General features: G+C 29.4%; 4 protein-coding genes and 1 long non-coding RNA gene across 7 annotated transcripts; 4 read left to right on the top strand and 1 right to left on the bottom strand.

The window, feature by feature from the left end:
* The first annotated feature begins 496 nt into the window (after nt 1–496).
* On the top strand, nt 497–1,708 carry LOC106436489. Its single transcript, XM_013877462.3, has 4 exons — nt 497–751; nt 843–995; nt 1,099–1,285; nt 1,394–1,708. Exons 1-4 carry the CDS (start codon nt 536–538, stop codon nt 1,480–1,482), a joined length of 645 nt encoding a protein of 214 aa, XP_013732916.2. The 5' UTR covers nt 497–535; the 3' UTR covers nt 1,483–1,708.
* A 9,880-nt stretch (nt 1,709–11,588) lies between these two features.
* On the top strand, nt 11,589–12,725 carry LOC111204352. Of its 2 annotated transcripts, none has more exons than XM_048752269.1 (4): nt 11,589–11,892; nt 11,965–12,117; nt 12,216–12,402; nt 12,523–12,725. In XM_048752269.1, exons 1-4 carry the CDS (start codon nt 11,683–11,685, stop codon nt 12,615–12,617), a joined length of 645 nt encoding a protein of 214 aa, XP_048608226.1. In that variant the 5' UTR covers nt 11,589–11,682; the 3' UTR covers nt 12,618–12,725. The 2 variants fall into 2 exon arrangements, with proteins under 2 accessions (XP_048608226.1, XP_048608225.1); XM_048752268.1 differs by having other exon boundaries at nt 11,590–11,892; nt 12,520–12,725.
* Nucleotides 12,726–13,673: 948 nt separating this feature from the next.
* Nucleotides 13,674–14,801, top strand: LOC111204353. Its single transcript, XM_048752267.1, has 4 exons — nt 13,674–13,933; nt 14,025–14,177; nt 14,272–14,458; nt 14,578–14,801. The coding sequence occupies exons 1-4, from the start codon at nt 13,721–13,723 to the stop codon at nt 14,670–14,672; spliced, it is 648 nt and encodes a 215-aa protein (XP_048608224.1). The 5' UTR covers nt 13,674–13,720; the 3' UTR covers nt 14,673–14,801.
* A 4,176-nt stretch (nt 14,802–18,977) lies between these two features.
* LOC125584195 lies at nt 18,978–21,322 on the bottom strand. 2 transcript variants are annotated; one of them, XR_007321180.1, is made up of 5 exons: nt 20,634–21,322; nt 20,345–20,512; nt 20,064–20,273; nt 19,788–19,946; nt 18,978–19,697 (listed from the first exon to the last, which is right to left on the bottom strand). It is a non-coding gene; the product is annotated as an uncharacterized LOC125584195 (long non-coding RNA). The 2 variants fall into 2 exon arrangements; XR_007321181.1 differs by having other exon boundaries at nt 20,064–20,512.
* A 160-nt stretch (nt 21,323–21,482) lies between these two features.
* Nucleotides 21,483–22,804, top strand: LOC125584194. The gene is made up of 5 exons (XM_048752265.1): nt 21,483–21,750; nt 21,902–22,051; nt 22,141–22,336; nt 22,414–22,467; nt 22,556–22,804. The coding sequence occupies exons 1-5, from the start codon at nt 21,568–21,570 to the stop codon at nt 22,666–22,668; spliced, it is 696 nt and encodes a 231-aa protein (XP_048608222.1). The 5' UTR covers nt 21,483–21,567; the 3' UTR covers nt 22,669–22,804.
* Nucleotides 22,805–22,948: the final 144 nt, after the last annotated feature.

Here is a 22,948-nt window from a genome sequence, read left to right as displayed (position 1 = left end):
AGTTAAAGATTTGAAGGTTGTATAAATAAAATAAAGAGTGACTCTAAATACCATACTAAAAATATAGTTTTTCATATTGAATTACGATAAACGTACACAATTAAAAACAATCTTATGAAATGCAAAACGTTGAGAAAAAATATACCAATTAAATAAAAGATGATATACTTGTGAAAATATATCAAGTTTACTACCAAGTACCAACTTTAGAGAAAACTCTTAATTTTTAAGTCTATGTAAAATAAAAGATAATTAAGATTACGGAAAAATTCCATAGTTGTTATCCAATCTTACAAAATTCCAATTTTAGTTGACGGGTTCAGAGTTGGCCATGGGTTCAAACTTTACCAATGGATAGTTGGGAGGTTTTCATTAAATTTCAAAACTAGTTATGGGGTACATCTCACATAAGCTGATAATTTGGGGGCTTTACTGCTATTAAATGTAAGATGCGAACCAAAATAAAAAGAGTATCTTATAGTTTTGTTTTGAGGGAGAACGGGAACAATTAGTTACGGCGGAAGTAGGGTTCGTCATGGCTTCATCGAGTAGAATAGACTACGAAATCATCAGTGATCCGTTAAATCCTAGATGCGTGGTTGCATGCTTTAACTACTCTATCTTTGGAGAAGTGACCGAGGAGGATAAACTTCTGTTGGAGAGGATCCGAGGGAAAGAGGACAATACGAGTCCAAAGTACACAGATCAGGAGGAGCGCAATCTCATCAACAAACAGATCAGTAAGTCACAGGTTTCTCTCTCTTTCGATCTGTTATTACATTCTCAGAATCTCTGATTTGATTCGGCAGTTTCTAAATTGTTTTTACTTTTGTTCAATAAAGGGATTTGACGTGGATTTTTCCAAGTTCCGATGCCTTTTCGATTTCTACCCTTCGTTTCTTGATGAATGCCATTCAACCTTAATAACAGAAACCGATAGGCAGTTTTTCGGAAGATTGGCTCAGGAATCCGTTGCGGATTACAACGTTAGAGAGGTGTGTCCTGTTTCCGACCAAACACTACTTCAGTTCAGTTGTCTATTTCTTATTACTTTTATTTTAATATATAATATATATTTTTTTTTTAACTAAAAAACAGGGGACCAGTTTTGAATTTGTTGAGGTCGAGAAAACAAATCTGTACAGAAATAAAGGGTACATTTACTTCATCACATTTGTAGCCAAGGATCCTTGCGACCAGACCAAAGTCTTTCAAGCTAAGGTCTGCAATGTCTTATGTAGAGAGATTGAGCACAGTTTCTGCAGGCTCAAACCCGGTCAGAAAGGTATAATCATTATATGGAGGTTTTTTCAGCCTGTCTAATTAATTGTTCACTTGTTTTGGAGAGGAAACTTGTGTTTTATCTTTTAATGTTTCATATCGTTTTTGGCAGGAGAATGCAATGAAGATTCTAAGAGAGTTGTGAAGAAACCAAAGTGTAACACAAGATCGAACAAGGGTGTCATTACCAATGTGTCTTAGATAATGCATCAACCATTGTCGGAGATATTGTCCTATTTGATGGGAATTATGTCCCTTTTATATGTTATCATAACTTTATGTATGACTTTTCTAGGACCAACTACTAAAATATAAAAAACTAGGGGGTGTTCGCGCGGAATATTGTTTTATTGTTGTTAAAAGTATGATTTTTTGGATAATGTAATTATGTGATCACTTTTATTTGTTAAGAATGTTATTTGGTGTTTTTATTGTGTTATGTAGTAGTAATAGTGATATGTTAATATATTTTGTCTTTGTTTTTTTAATAATGTGTTTTGTCTGTATAGTATTTGTTAGCAGTGAAGTGAGCCTCTAATATAAAAATATATTGAATTTCAATAACTTTGCATTTATGCATTTGTTGATTCTAAGATTTACGGTTTCAGCGTCAAAATTTTCTTTTAATTTTTTTATATTTTTGAACATTATAACTTTCAAGATGTTTTCGTTTTTTCCCATATTTTTACATTGAGCCTTCAACATCTATGTATTTTCTTTACGTTTCTGGTATGCGGTGTTTCTCATCATCACCAAAAAAGACTCACCTCATGCTCTTGTTCTTTATCGCTTTCTTCACCTTGAGATTTCTGGTATTTATTGTAGATCGGGTTTAGGAGTTCCCAGTTGTGCGGTTGTTTCTCGCATCATTTTAGGCTACTCCATGCAATATTGGATGCTCCTCTTCTTCCTTAGATTTTAGCTGATGTTAGGAACTGCATCTCTTTGGGTTGAGTCAGAGTTTAGTCGTCTTTGAAGTTGTTTTCCTCGTCGTTGGCTTACCATTGTTACTCCCCTCTCGTCTTGGTTTTCAAGATATGGTTTTTGGTGATCTGACTTCTATAGCTCGAGGACGGCTCCACGATTTGATGATTTCGTTTTGTCTACCTTTCCAGCTATGTTCTTTCATCTCGTTGCAGCTTTCAACCCTGCTTGCGTCTCTGTGACTCTCTCTCTCTTTCGCCATGTTTGCCACTCTAGGTTTGGATAGTGTTCTCCTCCGAGTATGCTCTAAAGATTTGGAAGATTGTTTCTGGTCTCAAGTCTGGACTCATGTTTCTCGGGGGTTGGCTTCATTTCTCCCTCACTCATGTTGTTCTCTTCTTCCCTTAGTATAAATGTGTGATATTAGACTCTTGGAGCTTTGGTCCCTTCTATCCAGAATTTTGTGGTTCTTCCCCGGCATAGGTGTCTTGTTTGTGCTTGTTTAGTTTGTGAGATGCTTCTTACCTCTTAGCTGGTGGTTGTGCTTATCGTTTGTTATGTATGTCTCTTCCTGCTTCGTGGTGATTTTGGCCTTCTGTTGATTATTCTTACTCTAACCCGCTTTCTTGGTTCTTTGCATTGGTCCTTGATCACGCTCATTTGTGTTCGAGGGATTGCTTTATCTGAAGATTATATTTCTACATTTTACTGACTTTTGATTGTTCTGGCCAAGATACTCTATGATAAAGTGGGGTAAGTTAGTTTTCGTTCTTGATCGCCTTTGAGCTCTGGACCTTTATTGAGTTAGTGTTTCTTTGGCATTTTTTTCTCTGGGATTATGGTGGTTTTATGTTTAAATTATGTGTTCTGCTTTAGTTTGGTTAATATTAAGATAAATATATAGTTGTAAATGAAACAATAGAAAATAGTAAAAAATAATAAAATAACGAAAGTTTATGTTATTTTTAGCTGCGAATAAATTAAATATTTAAAGTACATTTATATTTTTTACTTATTTCTTTATTTGTTTTGCAATTTTTTGAACAATAAAATAGATTAAAATATATTAGCAAAATTCAAATGATGATGGTTAGTGTGAGAAGGATTAGATAATGTATAATTAGAAAATAGTGAACCAAATTGCAATAATCTAAAAGAAGAAGGATCTAAAATGTAAAAAGACAAAAAGATGACACGTGGCAGCAAACCCCCCCTGCCACTTGTCGGAAGAAGGGAAAAAGTCTACTTTATATATAAAGACTAGGGATTAACCCGGGCTACGCCCGGGATTTTTATTTTTTTTTCTAATTTAAGTTGTTAAATTATTTATATTTAGGTTATGATACATATTTATATAAATGTTAAGATGCATGTCATAATTAAAATTTATTTTTAAATTTTAACAAGTTAAATTAACATATTTTTTACTATTTATATATTTTTTTGTAATTTTGTTGGCTATCTAGTTATCATATTTAGCAAAACTATCTGTTGAGTGTTGGAATAAATGTTTAAGATATTTAATTAAACTGCAAAGTATTTTCGGATCGACCACATGCTCGACAATCGATCGATCCGTAAAAAGATGGTCGATCTCCTTGGCCAGGTAAGTACAATTTTAGCAAAAATATCTTTGATTTTCAAATATTAAGTATATAACTATTCTTTTGAATATTTTTTTTGAATTGTATTTTTTGATTAAATTATTGTATTATAATGTTTATGTAAATATTTTTTGTGATGTTTGAATTTCTGCTGTTAGTATACTTAACCTAGATGATATTGATGTTTAACAATTTTTTTTTCCTGGAAATAGAAAATAATGATATATCAAAACGTATCTAATACTTGTTAAATGATAGTATAATGTAAATTACATCCATTATTTGAAAATAACCATTTGTTGTTTTTATTTTTTTTAAATCAGAAATTATTTTTATTTAAAAACATTATTAATATATAATATAATAGTTTAAGTTTGGAAGATTAATCTATATATATAAATTATGTATATTTAAAAAAAAAATAATTTAAGATATTATATATTGAGTAACTGAATAAAAGCTGAATTTCTTATCTTGAAAATGAAACATTTATATTTTTGTCTTCATGTTATACTCACCAGTCCAGCATTGATATTTATAACTCAGTATGTTTTTTAAAAAAACTTAGTTTTAAGTAATAAATGAATTTAATAAATTAAATTCATCACCTATAATGTTCTGTAAACTATATTTGAAAATTCTCTAAAATTATATTTTAAGCATAATATTACTATTATTTAATTTAAGTTATTTTAAGCATAATATATGCTAACCAAACTTAAATTATATTTACAATAGGACCATCCTAAACCGGTTAATAAACTAAAAACAATACTAAACCAACATGAACCAATACCTAATTCTGCGAGGAAATAAGTGTTTCGGGATAAACGCTTGAATGGTTATTAACTGTAATGGTTTGATCATGAAAGAGTAATATGAATATTAACAATAAAATTATGGATTAGATTAATTTAAATTTGTAAGAATACCTTTGAGTCTATGAAAAGCAATTCAATTTCCATGAATAAGTTTGGCTTTTGGAAGTTGCGGGTTTTCCAACAATGAATCCACCTAACAAAAAGTTCGTTGTTATAAAAAATCTCCTTCAAGGTCATTAAAGGTTTTTGGGACGGCAAGAGTTGATGGTGGAACCATTTTTTTGCTCGAGTGCTTTGAAGTTTTCCTTAATAGTGTGAGGTTGATGTTGATGGAATAATGAATTTTATAGGGACTTTCTTGTTGTAAAACTATACATTTTTTTTTTTTGTCTAATGTGGTATTTCCAGTTTTATATAATTTACTACCATTTTAAGATAGATGTACATTTTAAGATAGATGTTTAAATCTTAATGTACTTTTTCCATTTTTAAAAATGTTTATTTCCATTTCTTATATTTTTTATTTACGTAATATCTATATTTATATTTTATATTTTAAAATAGATATTTAAATCTTAATGTACTTTTTCCATTTTTTTTTAAATTGTGTATTTACTTATATTATATATTTTACATTTTAGGATAGATGTTTAATGCTTAATGAACTTTTTCCATTTTAAAAACAAAATTGTGTATTTACTTATTATTATATATATAATTCATATATTATATATTTACATTATTTACTTATTATTTATTTTCCTGTATATGTATTTCCATTTCTTATACTTTTTATTTACTTAATATCTCTATTTTATATTTTAAGATAGATGTTTAAATCTTAATGTACATTTTCCATTTTCTTTAAATTGTATATTTCCATTTGTTATACTTTCTATTTACGTAATATCTATATTTTAAATTTTAAAATATATTTTAAAATCTTAATGTAATTTTCCATTTTTAAATTGCGTATTTACTTATATTATATATTTACTTATTATTTATTTTTCTTTATATTGTGTATTTCTATTTCTTATACTTTCTATTTACTAATAATTTTATATTTTAAGATAGATTTACATTTTAAGATAGATGTTTAAATACTAATGTACTTTTTCCGTTTTTTTTAATTGTGTATTTCCTTTTCTTATACTTTCTATTTGCGTAATATCTATATTTTACATTTTAAGATAGATGTTTAAATATTAATATACTTTTTCCATTGTTTTTAAGTTGTGTATTTCTTTTTTTTATACTTTCTATTTACTTAATATCTATATTTTACATTTTAAGATAGATGTTTAATATTTAATGTACTCTTTCCATATTTTAAAAATTGTGCATTTACTTATTATTGTATATATAATTCATATATTTATATATTTATAATATTTACTTATTATTTATTTTTTTACATATTGAGTATTTCTCGTTCTTATACTTTATATTTATTTAATATCTACATTTTATATTTTAAGATAGATCTTTAAATCTTAATGTTTTTTTTCCATTTTTAATGTAAAACGGCAATGTTTAATAGAAGAACTTGGACAAATTGTCAAATAGTTATATTTATGTTTTTTTTTCTTTTTTTATAAAATGGTAGTGTTACATTATGGAGATAAGCCATTATTTTTAGTGAAAAATGGTAATCTTACATATGTTTAATGTAGATTTTCCATTTTTTTATGTTGTATGTTTACATATTTTTGTTATTTTTAAATGTAAAATGGTAATCTTACATATGTTTAATGTAGTATTTCTATTTTTTATGTTGTATGTTTACATATTATTTATTATTTTCGAAAATATATATAATGTGTTTTTTTTTACAAAATAGTAATGTTACATTATGGAGATAAGCCGTCTTTGTTTTAGTGAAAAATGGTAATCTTACAAATGTTTAATGTAGTTTTTCCATTTTTTATGTTGTATGTGTACATATTTTTGTTATTTTTAAATGTAAAATGGTAATCTTACATATGTTTAATGTAGTATTTCCATTTTTTATGTTGTATGTTTACATATATTTATTATTTTCAAAATTATATATAATGTTTTTTGTTTTTTTTTTATAAAACGGTAATGTTACATTATGGAGATAAGCCGTCTTTTTTTTAAGTGAAAATGGTAATTTTACATATTTTATTGTAGTTTTTCCATTTTTTATGTTGTATGTTTACATATTATTTATAATTTTCGAAAATTAGTAATATTAAAATGTAAAACTATATTTTATGCCACGTGTCATCTTTCGGGATAAGTTTTTTTGCTGATGTGGACGCTCTATAGAGCCTCAAAAGGTCCCTTTTATTAGTAAGGAAGGTCCCTTTTATTAGTAAGGATTATTTTTCTTTATATTGTGTATTTCTATTTCTTATATTTTCTATTTACTAATAATTTTATATCTTAAGATATATTTACATTTTAAGATAGATGTTTAAATACTAATGTACTTTTTCCATTTTTTTAAATTGTGTATTTCCTTTTCTTATACTTTCTATTTACTTAATATCTATATTTTACATTTTAAGATAGATGTTTAATATTTAATGTACTCTTTCCATATTTTAAAAATTGTGCATTTACTTATTATTGTATATATAATTCATATATTTATATATTTATAATATTTACTTATTATTTATTTTTCTATATATTGAGTATTTCTCTTTCTTATACTTTATATTTAGTTAATATCTATATTTTATATTTTAAGATAGATGTTTAAATCTTAATGTTTTTTTCCATTTTTAATGTAAAACGACAATGTTTAATAGAAGAACTTGGAAAAATAGTCAAATAGTTATATTTATGTTTTTTTTTCTTTTTTTATAAAATAGTAGTGTTACATTATGAAGATAAGCCATTTGTTTAGTGAAAAATAGTAATCTTACATATGTTTAAAGTAGTTTTTCCATTTTTTTTATGTTGTATGTTTACATATTTTTGTTATTTTTAAATGTAAAATGGTAATCTTACATATGTTTAATGTAGTATTTCCATTTTTTATGTTGTATGTTTACATATATTTATTATTTTCAAAATTATATATAATGTTTTTTGTTTTTTTTTTATAAAACGGTAATGTTACATTATGGAGATAAGCCGTCTTTTTTTTAAGTGAAAATGGTAATTTTATATGTTGTACGTTTACATATTATTTATTATTTTCGAAATTATATATAATATTTTTTTTTACAAAATAGTAATGTTACATTATGCAGATAAGCCGTCTTTTTAGTGAAAAATGGTAATCTTACATATGTTTAATGTAGTTTTTTCATTTTTTATGTTGTATGTTTACATATTATTTTTTAAAAATAAAAATGTAAAATGGTAATCTTACATATGTTTAATGTAGTATTTCTATTTTTTATGTTGTATGTTTACATATATTTATTATTTTCGAAATTATATATAATATTTTTTGTTTTTTTTACAAAACGGTAATGTTACATTATGGAGATAAGCCATCTTTTTTTTTAAGTGAAAAATGACAATTTTACATATGTTTAATGTAGTTTTCCATTTTTTATGCTGTATGTTTACATATTATTTTAATTTTCGAAAATTAGTAATATTAATATATAAAACTATATTTTATGCCACGTGTCAACTTTCGGGAGAAATTGTTTTTGCTGATGTGGACGCTCTATGGAGCCTCAAGAGGTCCCTTTTATTACTATTGTATATATAATTCATATATTTATATATTTATAATATTTACTTATTATTTATTTTTCTTTATATTGAGTATTTCTCTTTCTTATACTTTATACTTAGTTAATATCTATATTTTATATTTTAAGATAGATGTTTAAATCTTAATGTTTTTTTCCATTTTTAATGTAAAGCGGCAATGTTTAATAGAAGAACTTGGACAAATAGTCAAATAGTTATATTTATGTTTTTTTTTTCTTTTTTTATAGGTAATGTTACATTATGGAGATAAACCTTTTTTTAGTGAAAAATGGTAATCTTACATATGTTTAATGTAGTTTTTCCATTTTTTTTATGTTGTATGTTTACATATTATTGTTATTTTTAATGTAAAATGGTAATCTTACATATGTTTAATGTAATATTTCCATTTTTTATGTTGTATGTTTATATATTATTTATTATTTTCGAAATTATATATAATGTCTTTTGTTTTTTTTTATAAAACGGTAATGTTACGTTATGGAGATAAGCCGTCTATTTTTTAAGTGAAAAATGGTAATTTTACATATGTTTAATGTAGTTTTTCCATTTTTTATGATGTATGTTTACATATTATAATGTTTTTTTTTTACAAAATAGTAATGTTACATTATGGAGATAAGCCATCTTTTTTTAGTGAAAATGGTAATTTTACATATGTTTAATGTAGTTTTTTTCATTTTTTATGTTGTGTGTTTACATATTACTTTTTAAAAATAAAAATGTAAAATGGCAATCTTACATATGTTTAATGTAGTATTTCCATTTTTTATGTTGTATGTTTACATATATTTATTATTTTTGAAATTATATATAATGTTTTTTTTTTATAAAACGGTAATGTTACATTATGAAGATAAGCCGTCTATTTTTTAAGTGAAAAATTGTAATTTTACATATGTTTAATGTAGTTTTTCCATTTTTTATGATGTATGTTTGCATATTATAATGTTTTTTTACAAAATAGTAATATTACATTATGGAGATAAGCCGTCTTTTTTTAGTGAAAATGGTAATTTTACATATGTTTAATGTAGTTTTTTCATTTTTTATGTTGTAAAATGGTAATCTTACATATGTTTAATGTAGTATTTCCATTTTTTATGTTGTATGTTTATATATATTTATTATTTTTGAAATTATATATAATGTTTTTTGTTTTTTTTTATAAAACGGTAATGTTACATTATGGAGATAAGCCGTCTTTTTTTTAAGTGAAAAATGGTAATTTTACATATGTTTAATGTAGTTTTTCCATTTTTTATGATGTATGTTTACATATTATTTATAATTTTCGAAAATTAGTAATATTAAAATGTAAAACTATATTTTATGCCACGTGTCATCTTTCGGGAGAAGTTTTTTTTGCTGATGTGGATGCCCTACAGAGCCTCAAAAGGTCCCTTTTATTAGTATAGATTCTAATATTACGATAAATATTTAATTTAATATTTAATTTAATATTTCTATTTCTTATATTGTGTATTTAGTTATTATTTATTATACTATATATTTTTTCAGATATATGTTTAATTTAGTTTTTTTATTTCTTAATTATATATTTACTTATTATTTATTTTTCTTATATTGTATATTTACTTATTATTGTTTAATGCAATGTTTCTATTTCTTATATTGTTTATTTACTTATTATTTATTTTCTATTTTTGAAATAATAATGCCACGTGTCATATTTTGAGAGAATTTTTTTCCGCTGATGTGGACGTCCTACGGAGCCTCAAAAGCTCCCTTTTATTAGTAAGGATTTATCCATTTGTTTTCTGTTTTCTCACTTTCTGGTATCTTCTTTTTCCAAAACATGCTTTCTTATTTGTATCCAAACCTATAATCGTAACAAACGGCATTTGAGCTCATAATGATGGGCCCAATAGATAAATAAGCAAATTCTTCCAAACAGACGTCTGAGCGCAAGAGCCTTTTCTACGAATTTGTATTTTTATTTTATTCTGATTAACCAAAAAAAAATCATTTTGAGTTAAATTGGATCGAAAAAAAGCTTAGCATATGATATGTTAACTGGTCAAAATCCAAATCAGTTCCCTCGTGAGCAAATGATTTTTTTTCACGATCAAATTTTCTTCATGAATTTGCTTGTTTGAAACAAGAAAGGGTCTTCAAGTTTATGAATCTAAGTCACATTTGACTGAATTGTTTTTAAATTGCAAAATAACACATACTTTCACTTGTCAAAAGGTTAGGAAATGAATATATGTAAATTGGTTGTCATAAAGAAAAGGAACAAAATGAAGATGCTAACAATTTAGAGATCACAACTCATATGGATTTGGGGACATCGAATGAATTTATGTATTACGCATGAGTTGTGTTTACTATTATCGTTTTACACTGAATATGTTGTTTCTTGCTCTGTTTTGGATATGCCGTTCTTTAGTTTGAGCTTTTTGTAGATAAAATGGTATTAATAAAAAAAAGTTTATCATATCACCACTTTTTTTGTAACTGACCACATATTCTCTATGGTTTTCTTCCAATGAAAAGCATCGAGTCGACATATAAAAAGACCACGTACATAATAGATAATATACTTGTGAACATATACCAAGCTTACAACCAACTTTAGACGCTAAACACAAACGTAGCTTTGACAGCATGAAACAAATAAAAGGGAAAACTTTTAAACCTTAATTGTGTAGAAGTAGAACAAAAGATAATTTAGGATAATGCAATCCTCAATTGTGGTTATCCAATCCAATGAATCATAGGAGGAGAAGAAACATTTTTTTTTTAACAAACCAAACTAAATGGTGACCAATTGAATGAAAAGATAATTTAGGAGGAGAAGAACCAAACTAAGGTTTTTTATTTTATTTTTAAAAATCGGTAAAACAAAATTACAGATTTTAAATGGTGATCAAGTCAATGAATGAAAATAAATTTCCTTAAAATTACACTATTTATTTGAATTTTTCATATGATTCTCTTCCATTCATCCTTTTTTGTATAAAAAAAATTATAGAACTAATACATTTCTTATCAAATTTGATAAGAAACAATTGATAACATATATTCTTTTTCATTCTTATTATTTTGTTTTCTTTCATTCTTTTTATATTCATTTCTATTGTTAGTTTAGAGCCTACAATTTTAGTTAATGGGTTCAAACTTCAAAGTTAACCAAATGATAGTTCGGAAGTTTTCATTAAATTACAAAAGCTAAATGATGTGTACGATCTCTTAAATATAAAACTTTGGGGGCTTTAGTGCTATTAACTGTAAAATGCGAAGATTAAAAAAAAAAAAAAAAGTATATAGATTTTGAGAAGAACGGGGAGCAATTAGTTACGTCGGAATTAGGGTTTGACATGGCTTCATCGAGTAGAATAGATTACGAAATCATCAGTGATCCGTTCAATCCACAATGTGTGATTGCAGGCTTTATACCTCTCTGGAGAGATAACGAGAAGGAGAAGCTTCTGTTGGAGAGGATCCGAGGGAAAGAGGGCGATACGAGTCTAAAGTACACACCACAGGAGGAGCGAGATCTCATCAACGGACAGATAAGGAACTCGCAGGTCTCTCTCAGAATCTCTGGTTTGATTTGATCTGATAGTTTCTAAGTTGTTTTTACTTTTGTTTTAAAAAAGGGCTTTGACGTGGATTTTTCCAAGTTCCGATGCCTTTTCAATTTCTACCCTTCCTCTCTTGATGAAAGCCATTCAACCTTAATAAGAGAAACCGATAGGCAGTTTTTCGGAAGATTGGCTCAGGAATCCATTGGGGATTATAACATTAAAGAGGTGTGTCCTTTTTCAGACCAAATACTAGTTCAATTCAGTTGTCTATTTCTTATTATTTTTATTTTATTATATTTGATTTTGGTAAAAAAAAAAAACAGGGGACCAGTTTTGATTTTCTCGAGGTTGAGAAAGCAAATCTATACAGGAGTAAAGGTTACATTTACTTCATCACGTTTGTAGCCAAGGATCCTTGCCACCAGACCAAAGTCTTTCAAGCTAAGGTCTGCAATGTTTTCTGTAGAGAGATTGAGCACAGTTTCTGCAGGCTTAAACCCGGTCAACAAGGTACTATAACCATATCTCAAGTCTGTTGTACACATCGTATAAAGTTTCAAAGAGGAAACTTGTGCTGTGTCTTTGCAAGGGAAGTATGTTTTGATGTTTCATTTTCGTTTTTGGCAGTAGAATGCGATGAGGATTCTAAGAGAGTTGTGAAGAAACCAAGGTATAATACAAGATCGAACAAGCGTGCGGATGTCGGAGATATATTAAGGGATTGATTTCCTATTTGTAGGACAACTACTAAAATATAAAAAATAAATTATCCATTTGTTTTCTGGTGTCCAGACGTTTCCATCTTATGATGATGATAGGATCATAGGATACCAGCCAATAATTAGCAGTAGATAATCATAGCAAACGAGTTTTGAATTTTTGGGCTCATGTGCTCATAAGCTTGATGGGCATTACTATTCATCAAAACCATACATGGCTCATGATTGAAAAATAAAATAAACATCAAATTTGGTATAGATGAACTGGATATACTCATCCACCATCTGTGTTTTTTAGACACACTATTTCAAGTGATATGTCCACTCCACGAGATAGTTCACATAGGTGGCCCAAGCTTTGAGGAAAAGAAGCTGTGGTGAGAATAAGTGGGTCGATAGCACTAATTAAAGCGATGATAAGAGTATACCTTAGAGTACTCAAGGTTCGTCTCTTCAATGGCTCAAATGGTGTGTTGAAAAAGAATAAGTCCTTAGAGATTCCATGTCAAGTGTTTTTTTTTTTTTTGAAGATAGTTTGATAATGTTGTTCACGTTGATGAGTACCTTAATTTTCAAAGCAATGCTGGAGTTAAAAATTTGGAGGTTGTATAAATAAAATAAGACTGACTCTAAATACCATACTAAAAATATAGTTTTTTCATATTGAATTATGATAAACCTAGACAATTAAAAACAATCTTATGCAATGCAGAACGTTGAGAAAATATACCACTTAAATAAAAGATGTGATACACTTGTGAAAATATATCAAGTTTACTACCAACTTTAGAGGCTTATATGATGACATGTGAAACAAGGGAGAAAACTCTTAATTTTTTTTAATTCTATGTAAAACAAAAGATCCCACAAAGTTACAATTTTAGTTGACGGGTTCAAAGTTGGCCAAGAAAAAGCTATAATGGGTTCAAACTTTACCAATGGATAGTTGGGAGGTTTTCATCAAAATTTCAAAAACTAGTTATGGGGTACATCTCGAAAACGCTAAAACATTGGGGGGGCTTTAGTGCTATTAAATGTAAGATGCGAACCAAAATAAAAGGAGTGTCTATAATAGTTTTTGAGGGAGAACGGCGGAAGTAGGGTTCGTCATGGCTTCATCGAGTAGAATAGATTACGAAATCAACAGCGATCCGTTCGATCCAGAATGTGTGATTGCGAGCTTTAATGCTCTACTTGGAGAACTGACCGAGAAGGAGAAGCTTCTGTTGGAGAGGATCAGAGGGAAAGAGGACAATACGAGTCCAAAGTACACAGATCAGGAGGAGCGCAATCTCATCAACAGCCAGATCAGGAAGTCACAGGTCTCTCTCTCTCGATCTATTACCTTCTCAGAATCTCTGATTTGATTTGATTTGATAGTTTCTAAATTGTTTTACTTTTGTTTTAAATAAGGGATTTGACGTGGATTTTTCCAAGTTCCGATGCCTTTTCGATTTCTACCCTTCGTTTCTTGATGAATGCCATTCAACCTTAATAACAGAAACCGATAGACAGTTTTTCGGAAGATTGGCTCAGGAATCCGTTGCAGATTACAACGTTAGAGAGGTGTGTTCTTTTTCCGACCAAAAAACTAGTTCAATTCAGTTGTCTATTTCTTATTATATTTATTTTATTATATTTGATTCCTGTAAAAAAACAGGGGACCAGTTTTGAATTTGTTGAGGTCGAGAAAGCAAATCTTTACAGGAATAGAGGATACATTTACTTCATCACGTTTGTAGCCAAGGATTCTTGTGACACGACCAAAGTCTTTCAAGCTAAGGTCTGCAATGTTTTCTGTAGAGAGATTGAGCACAGTTTCTGCAGGCTTAAACCCTGTCAGAAAGGTATGAAATATGAATCATTTCTCAAGTTTGTTATAGACATTGTTTTGGAGGGAGAGGAAATTTGTGTTTAATCTTTTTGCAAGGGAAGTATGTTTTAATCTTTCATTTCTTTTTCTCAGGAGAATGCCATGAAGATTCCGAGAGAGCTGTGAAGAAACCAAGGTATAACACAAGATCAAACAAGCGTGCGGGTGTCTTTACCAATGTCTCTTAGATAATGCAACAACTACTGTCGAAGATATTGTCCTATATGATGGGAATTATGTCCCTTTTATGTTATCATAACTTTATGTATGACTTTTGTAGGATTAACTACTAAACTAAAATATTTAAATTGTTTCCATTTGTTTTCTGGTATCACCAATGATTAGACATGAAGGGCTCAAATTAAAAGTTCATGTAACCTTAGGGATTTGAATGCTATTAACTAAAATATGCGAACCAAAATAAAATAAATATAGATTTGAGGAAGAACGGGGACCACGAGAACAGTAATCGATTGGCTGTATTTCGGAAGATTGGCTCGGGAACTAGGAAGCCATGGCGGATAACAACATTAGAAAGGTGTGTTGTTTCCTACCAAAGACCAAAACACTAGTTCATTTATTGTCTGTTTCTTATTTATTATTATTATTATTATTATTATTTGATATTGTCAAAACCGTGAATTTGATTTGCTTGTTTGTTTTTATTAAATGTCTCTTAGATAATGCAACAACCATTGTTGGAGATATTGTCATATTGGAGGGGAATTATGTCCCTTTTATCTCTATGTTTACATAACTATAAAATCAATTATCAACGTTTTGCAATTCATCAAATTTTAAAATTTTAGGATAGCTTAAGTTTGTGAATTCTAAAGATCTCTTCAATATGTCTTGAATTTTGATTTCATTCAGTTATTCTTAAATTCCACAATAGATAATTTAAAATAAGTTTAAAATACAAATAAATTAAAATCTTTAAAAATTTAATAACACTAGATTTTAAAATTTTGATTTAAATCATTCATTAATTAACACTAGATTTTGATTCAATGGGTAATTTAAAAAAAAATTAAATTAACACTACATTTTAAAATAAATTTTAAAATAATCATTCAAACAACAATGTGGAACTATATTAAATGTAGAACGCAAAAATTTAAACTATATTAAAATACATGTTTGAATAAAATTCCTTAATCAAATGTGGAACGTAAAATAACTACTAAATAGTGTTTTTGTAAAACATACCACATGGTAGACAATTTATGAGAATGGAGAATGATAGCCTTTACCACGGCTAATTTTTCGAGCTATTCTCCCAAATCATTTATCTCCCCCACTTAACACCCCACATGTTTTGTATGATTCAGTAGTGTTGACCATTTGTACTATTGTACCCGGTAACTAGAACCAAATGATTGCATTGAGTCTTTTCTTTGAACATATGAGCTATATAAAATATCTCACAGTTTCTCGAAGGGCTTTCAGTTCATCTGTTGCATGTATGCTTGCCATCAAATGGCTATCAATTTCTCTTCGTTAACCATTTTGGTTGAAACCCACTCATCCATCTTCAGTACACCTACATTTGGTTCCCTAACATGTTTAGTCATTTGTTCAGTCTCATCTATCAATTTATTTTTTCCTTCATTTTTCATTTAATTTTCCTTTTTTTTTTTTCAATTTTCCTTTATTTTTTAATTGCCAACTTTGAAAATAAGCTTGGTTATATGCCAAAGTTAGTTGAAACAACATCAAACCTTACAATATGTGTTTCGATGTTACGAAATAAAAAATTTCAAATGTGGAGGACATTTTTAGTACACTAATTTTGAAATAAGCATCATACGGAATAAGTATGTTTCTTGTATAACAAATGATATATGTGATTGATTCCAATATATGTGATAATAAATATCAGAAGCTATAAGATTAATCTCTAAGTCAATTTCATCTCATCCATTTTATATATAACCAATGATGTATTTGCTCTTAATTTTATTGAAAAAATTGTAACTATTTCATAGTTCGCCATTGTCATTACTCTTACATATTTGGTGTCAAATGCTTCTTCTAGAACTTTTTAAATAATTATGAAAGTTTATTATCGAGCTAGTCATGGAATTATTAGATAGTTACACATACCCAAATCATTCATCTCTCTAACTCTCTCACATTCACAATCTTTATCTTGAACAAGCCTTCATTCTTCAAGAAACTCTTAAATTCTTCGAAATTTTTGATCACTTCGTTGCTCATTTTCTAGTAAGGTTATGGTAAAGATGTTTCACCGATAGCGATACATTTAGGCTGAATTTGATCTTTAGCAATGCTTCTAGATTTTTAGTGGTTGCACGAACCCAACATGTATCTCCAAAAAATAATAATATGTAAAATTTTATAATTTTTTTCTTTTGATTTATGTAAGAAAAGTAGACAAATAAAGTAAAGTATAGTCTATTAAACTGAAGCACAAAACAATATTTGCCTATTTTTCAGTTAATTTTTGACACATTTTCATTCCATTTTTAATTAGTTCTAACCACTTTATTTATAATATTTTCTAAATAATTACACATCACTTATTACAAAACTACAAAACAAAACTAACCTATTTTGAAGTGTTTTATATATCTTTTACATTCTTTTTCTCACTCTTTTTAAGTACCTCATTAATTATCTTTAATATAATATTTTGACATCATTTATTTACATATAACCATAATAATTTGACATGTTTGAATGCAATTATTCCATTTGTGACAAGAATTCAAAATGATTAACAATGAGTTATTTTTTATTTGTTTACAGAATCAGTTGCACATACATTCGGGTACCCGCTTAGGTACGAATTGTTTATCTTGGGTGTTAATTTTTGTTTTGTTTTGAAATTAGACTCATTCAAGTATTATAAATTTTCCGGTGGGTTTGAGTCGAGTATTCAGTTTTGATTGACATAAACCTAAAAATATCCAAAACTAATATGTCTGAAAGATTAATTGTTAGATATTTGTATCAAAATTAACCATATTTCGGTTTGGGTATTTGAATCAAACTAAAAATAACTTAAAAACAAACAAATAACCAACATCAACCATGTTATCTAGTTTGATTATGGTACAATTTTGATGTATAGGAATCTGAAAATATTCAAATACTTATACAACTAAATATACGATGACACATAGAATATGTAACACTTATCACAAAAACAAAATAACAATTTATAAAATTAAAAGTGTGACACCCGCAATAACTTCTCCATATAAAAATAATGGGGTTGGCAATTTGCTATTGAGGTAAACAAAATCTATACTATGGGTGTTTGAGGCTGGCGATAGAAAAAAGAAGTTTAAACCTATTTGTCAAAGTAGTAATAGTATTAAACTATTAATAAAGCTAAGGAATAGTGAAAGGACAAATTAAACTTTCTAGTTAGATATACTAGATTTTTTATTCGCGCCCTGCGCGGATTGTTTGTTATAATCAAACTTATATTTAATCATTTATTTATGTTTATTTTAAATAATTTATAATATTATTTGTGAAGTGAGTTTTTTCATCTTCTAAACTTTCACTTTAAAATGTAGAGCGGCTAAAATATTTATTATTCTTAATGAATAATTAGATTTGTTAATATATAATTAACCATAAAATTTTTAAAATATTAGTTTGATAATTATCATTGTCCAAAACTAAATTATACTGTGTTACAAAGTCTTTATTAACTTTAATAAATAATTAAATTTGTTAATATATACTTAACCATAAATTAGAAATGAATTTTATTGATTTGATAATTATCATTATATATAGTTTGTATTGTGTTATCATTAAAAAATATTTTACATCATATATTTTTTAATATTTTTTCAAAAGAGATAAATGTCTACACAGATTGTATATAATTTTATACATGGATGTTTTCAAGTTTTTAGGTGATAAAAGATATTTTTTTGTCATATTAAAAAACTGGATACTTAATTCTTACTAAATATTTCAAATGCATTTCAATTTATTTTACGTGATAAAAATACTTATGTTATGATGAAAATTTTGTAGATATAAAAAATTTGTTGTTTAATTTATTATTAAATATTTAGAACGTATGAACAATAACTTATTCTAATGGGATTTGAATTGATAATGTATTTGTTTCTAAGACTTTGGGAACGTGTTTAATGAATAGATGTGTTCAATTTCAAAACGTGAATAAATGTATCAATCCGAGAAGTGTACAAACTTAATTCAAACGTCCACTATATCCACTATTTAATACAACTTCTATTACCTTTTCTCAAACTTCTAAAAATTACCAAACGCTTTCCAAATCCGACTTCATCTTCTTCTATAGAATATAGTAGCCTCGTGATGATGATTCGTAGTGATAAGATTGATCATGAGAAGCTGAGTTTTACAAAGATATAAAAATACAACTGGTTCTAATCGTTTTGCTTCGTTCTATTAAAATTTGACTGAACTGGTTTAGTAATGTTTTAAACACTCCACTATGTAACAATAACAAAGAAGCATTTTGGCAGGAATATAGATTTCTGGTTTCAAAATCGAAGAATCATCAAGCCATCTGACACTACAATATGCTTATAATCTTTTGAGAGAAAGGATTCCATTTCTTAAAACCAATCAACCGGAAAAACAAAGAAGAAACAAAACTCTAAGCTTATATTGTATGAATCTACCAATTGATGTCTCTAAACTCTAACTCATTGGTCTCCAATATTTCAAGCAGAAGAGGCGACCCATGCTGAGCAGTCCCTTGATTTTCCCAAGAGTGATTATGTCTATCGACATCTCAACCACCGCAAAGAAAAGTGTAGCCATGTGCATCGAGGAAGTGAAAGAGAGTCACAATCACACCTAATCAAGGTCAAAACGCAGCTGTATTTTGGTATTGACAATGAGCCTAGAGGTAAAAGAAAAGGTTTATAGCAGAACATGTAATAATGTGGATGAGTCTTTGTTGTGGAAGACCAATACTTGTGTGAATCGAACATAAGAAAGCCAAAGAGAGCACTGAAGAGACTCGCACACAAGCCTTTGACGCGAAGGAACTTTGTTTCTTGATTCTAAACACAGGAGCCGGATTCATATGTGTACCTGCTTGACTTGGAATGGACAGAAGCCTTTGTCACTGAACGGAACAACTCAAACGTTAATTCAAGACTTAGACCACGTGACCCTCTCAGCTGTATGCGCGGTTGTCTTTTGTATCAGCTAATTAACGCCAGACTCTGTTTGTTAATCAAATGACAGTTATGACTAAACCGGTGTAGGGAGATGGCTACAGAGTTCGGTTTTGACATGCACAGGTAAAATTGTACCTTCACTGCCTTGATGTTCCGCAGTTATTGTACCTCTGATGAGATCATCATCTTCGAGCTGTTTCTTCAGATTTTCAAGGTCGTGGTCCTCCGCCTCTCCAAATCCTATACATATTGGCTTCACATACTTGTTGGTAACTGGAAGCTTCCGAGTAAGCCCTTCAGGAAATGTATCGATACACCACAAAATCGAATTAGAGTATTGTCGGAAGAAGACTTAAAACTTCGATACATTATCACATATTAAAGGTCCAGAGAGTCCCATATCTAAAATACCTGAACTTGAGGTATCTTTTGTGATAGCTTGTCATTTTTATCGTCAACCACACTTATAAAAAGTCATAAAATACACAACTAATTATAAATCATGTAATATTACTTGATGAAAATTCGATAAGTAAGGTTGTATTGTGATAACTGCTTCCCATAACGAACATGAGTTCTTATCTTCGGTACAAAACACAACGTCATTCACCAAAACTTAATCTGGAATTTTACCAAACTATGACATTAGTGTGGCATCCACTTGCAAGAGATAGAGAGTTGTTTCAGGTTACCTTCATGAATTCTCTTCTCCATGGAGATCCGTAAGAAGCTTTTGTATCTATCTACATCACAAGATTATAGATTAATCCAAAGACACAGAGAATATTTGCAAAGTGAATTCCTGTTTCCTTTTATATACTACGTTCTGTGCTTCATGAAATAGAAAGCCAAGTAACAACCTGAAAAAGAAGACATATGCAAGCGAGTTATTTTTGATCACAGTAATGAACATTAGGCAAAGATTAAAAAAGTGAAAGAAATTGACTGGAGGCTGAACAGAGGACGAATTTGGAATCTTACTTTAGTTGCTGTTGAATCGTAATCTGTGTGTATTGGCCCATAATTATGTATACTAAGAGCGTACGATTTCAAAGTCAATCTCTCCGGTTTGAACTCGAAACAAAATCTCCCAGAGTCGATCTCATCCTCCCAGCCAAGTAAATCAAAAACATCACTGCGGAACAAAAGTCCCATGTCGTATCTTGTCGCCCTTCAAGCCGGGGTTGAAGAACTCCGGCACCGGACGATACAGCCTCAACGCAGCCGATAAAGCCTCTTTAAGAAGACGAAGCGAGCCCAAAGAAGTGAGAGCTTACGATTGTGAAATCCATTTTCGGGTTTCAATTCCAAACAATAACCTCCTCTCCCCAAGTCGATCTCATCCTCTCCGCATATTAAATTGAAAACATCACCAACAGGCAACAGCATGGTTGAAGAAAACATTGAAGGCTTTATGAGAGCACATTGAAGTACCTTGGCCGCTAAAGAAAATCAAAATTTGGGGGAGAGAAAGAGAATCGACAAAGAGATCGAGAACGGTGATTAGGGTTAGTGATTTTGATATTTCAGAGAGGACAGCGATGTAACCCGAACCGTATCAAGAGATGGGTAATGGGCTGCCACCAATACGGTATGAAGAGAGGCTCGGGAGAGATGGGTCATACGGGCCACGTAGGTGACAAATTTTTTTAAAATTGTAAGCCCACAAAGATGACCTGGCACTTTGGTTGGTCCTGAATATTTGTGCACACGTGGATAGCTTTAGGAAGCTCAAATTTAGCTTCTTTTATATAGTGGGATGTTATGATCAAATGAATGATAACGGGCCTTATACAGCCAATGAATGATAACGGGCCTTATGCAGTATTAAAAAAAAAAACAGAAACGATTTATTATTATCTTCTCTCCTCTGCTCTCTTGTCCTCCAAGAAAGTGCATTAGGGTTTTTGTGATCATGGCGGACTCTGTTTTGGCGGAGGTTAACGTTCGTCCTCTTAAGATTGCGAGGTACCATGGAGGTTTCGAAGGAGCATCGAAATCAATCAACAAAAAGCGCGACCTCAAGAGCAGAAAATTGGAAGAGGATGAATACGTGCGACAGTACCTGCAGTTTTACTATCAGTTCCAGAAATCCGAGGTATGAATCGATCTTTAGGTTCATTCAGTTATCCTAATAATCTGATATGAAATTTGGGGTTCTGTTTGCTCAATCAGGAGTTGTTTAAGTAGCTCGATCTCTATCACTTTACTGTTTTGATACATTGGAATATATTTGTTTGGTTAATTAGGGTTTTGCGGTTGATTGGGATCGATTTGATTACTCCTTCTTCACTAAATCGTTGGATAATCCACCACGAGGTTTTTGCAATAGAAGAAGCGCTGCCGAGATTGTCCGTGAGGTGACACTCCTTGCCATAGAGAGACAAAACGAAGCTAAGGTTAGTCTTTTGGATCTTGCTTCCTTTGTTGAATGTATATGATTCTGTAGAGAATAGACTCCAAGCTTTTAATTAATTATTTAATTCAGGGAACAAAACTTGTGTTGGCGGAGCACATTCAGGCGAATTATCAGTTTGTTAGCGGTATTTTGTGTTGGTTGTCATTCTGGGCTGTCGATATGAATTCATCATCCACCCCTGAGTCCAAAATCTATCAAGCTAAAATCTGGCAACGCGGGAAAGAGCATAAACTTCTCCTTTTCAGGCTCAAGCCCACCGACGAAGGTGGTTCCTTATTTGTTTATGCTTTACTCTTCTTTTGGCTTTTATCTTTATATTCCCATCTTAACTTGTGTGTGCAGAGATTGCTTCTGTTGAAGTGGTGCCTCCTCCTCCCATGCTATGTGAAGACTCTGGTACTCTTTTTCTCTTCACTCTCTCAAAAACACATTAGTTGATAAATCGCTACTTTACCTGATTACGTTGTGTTTTGCTCTTGTGTAGACGAAGAAGCTGTAGTGTTTTCCCGAGCTGGTCCTGAAGATGATCCTCGACTCCCCTTTGTTTTTCATCGAACTGGAGCTGATCCCCGACTCCCCTTTGGCTTCGTTCCGTGAGAGAAAAAAAAATGTGGATGTATCTCGTTTACATTAATGTTTCCTAATTTAGTTGTCAAATCTGGGCAGATTAATACTTTATTGCTTTTATATTTAAAATGAAGATCTTGAATATGATATCAGTGATTACCCCAAATCTTACCTTTATATATGGGTTTTGTAACGAACAAGTGATTTCTACTTCTAATCACATGAGATAGCAGATATAAATCCAAATCTTGCCCGACTTATAACATAAGTTCCCATTTGAAAAACAACCCTTTCTCTTTCTTCTTCAAAT

The sequence above is a fragment of the Brassica napus genome, chromosome C3 (genome assembly GCF_020379485.1).
Source record: "Brassica napus cultivar Da-Ae chromosome C3, Da-Ae, whole genome shotgun sequence".
Classification (NCBI taxonomy): domain Eukaryota; kingdom Viridiplantae; phylum Streptophyta; class Magnoliopsida; order Brassicales; family Brassicaceae; genus Brassica; species Brassica napus.
Note: the sequence above shows the minus strand (reverse complement) of the source record. Positions and strands in the feature narration are given on the sequence as shown.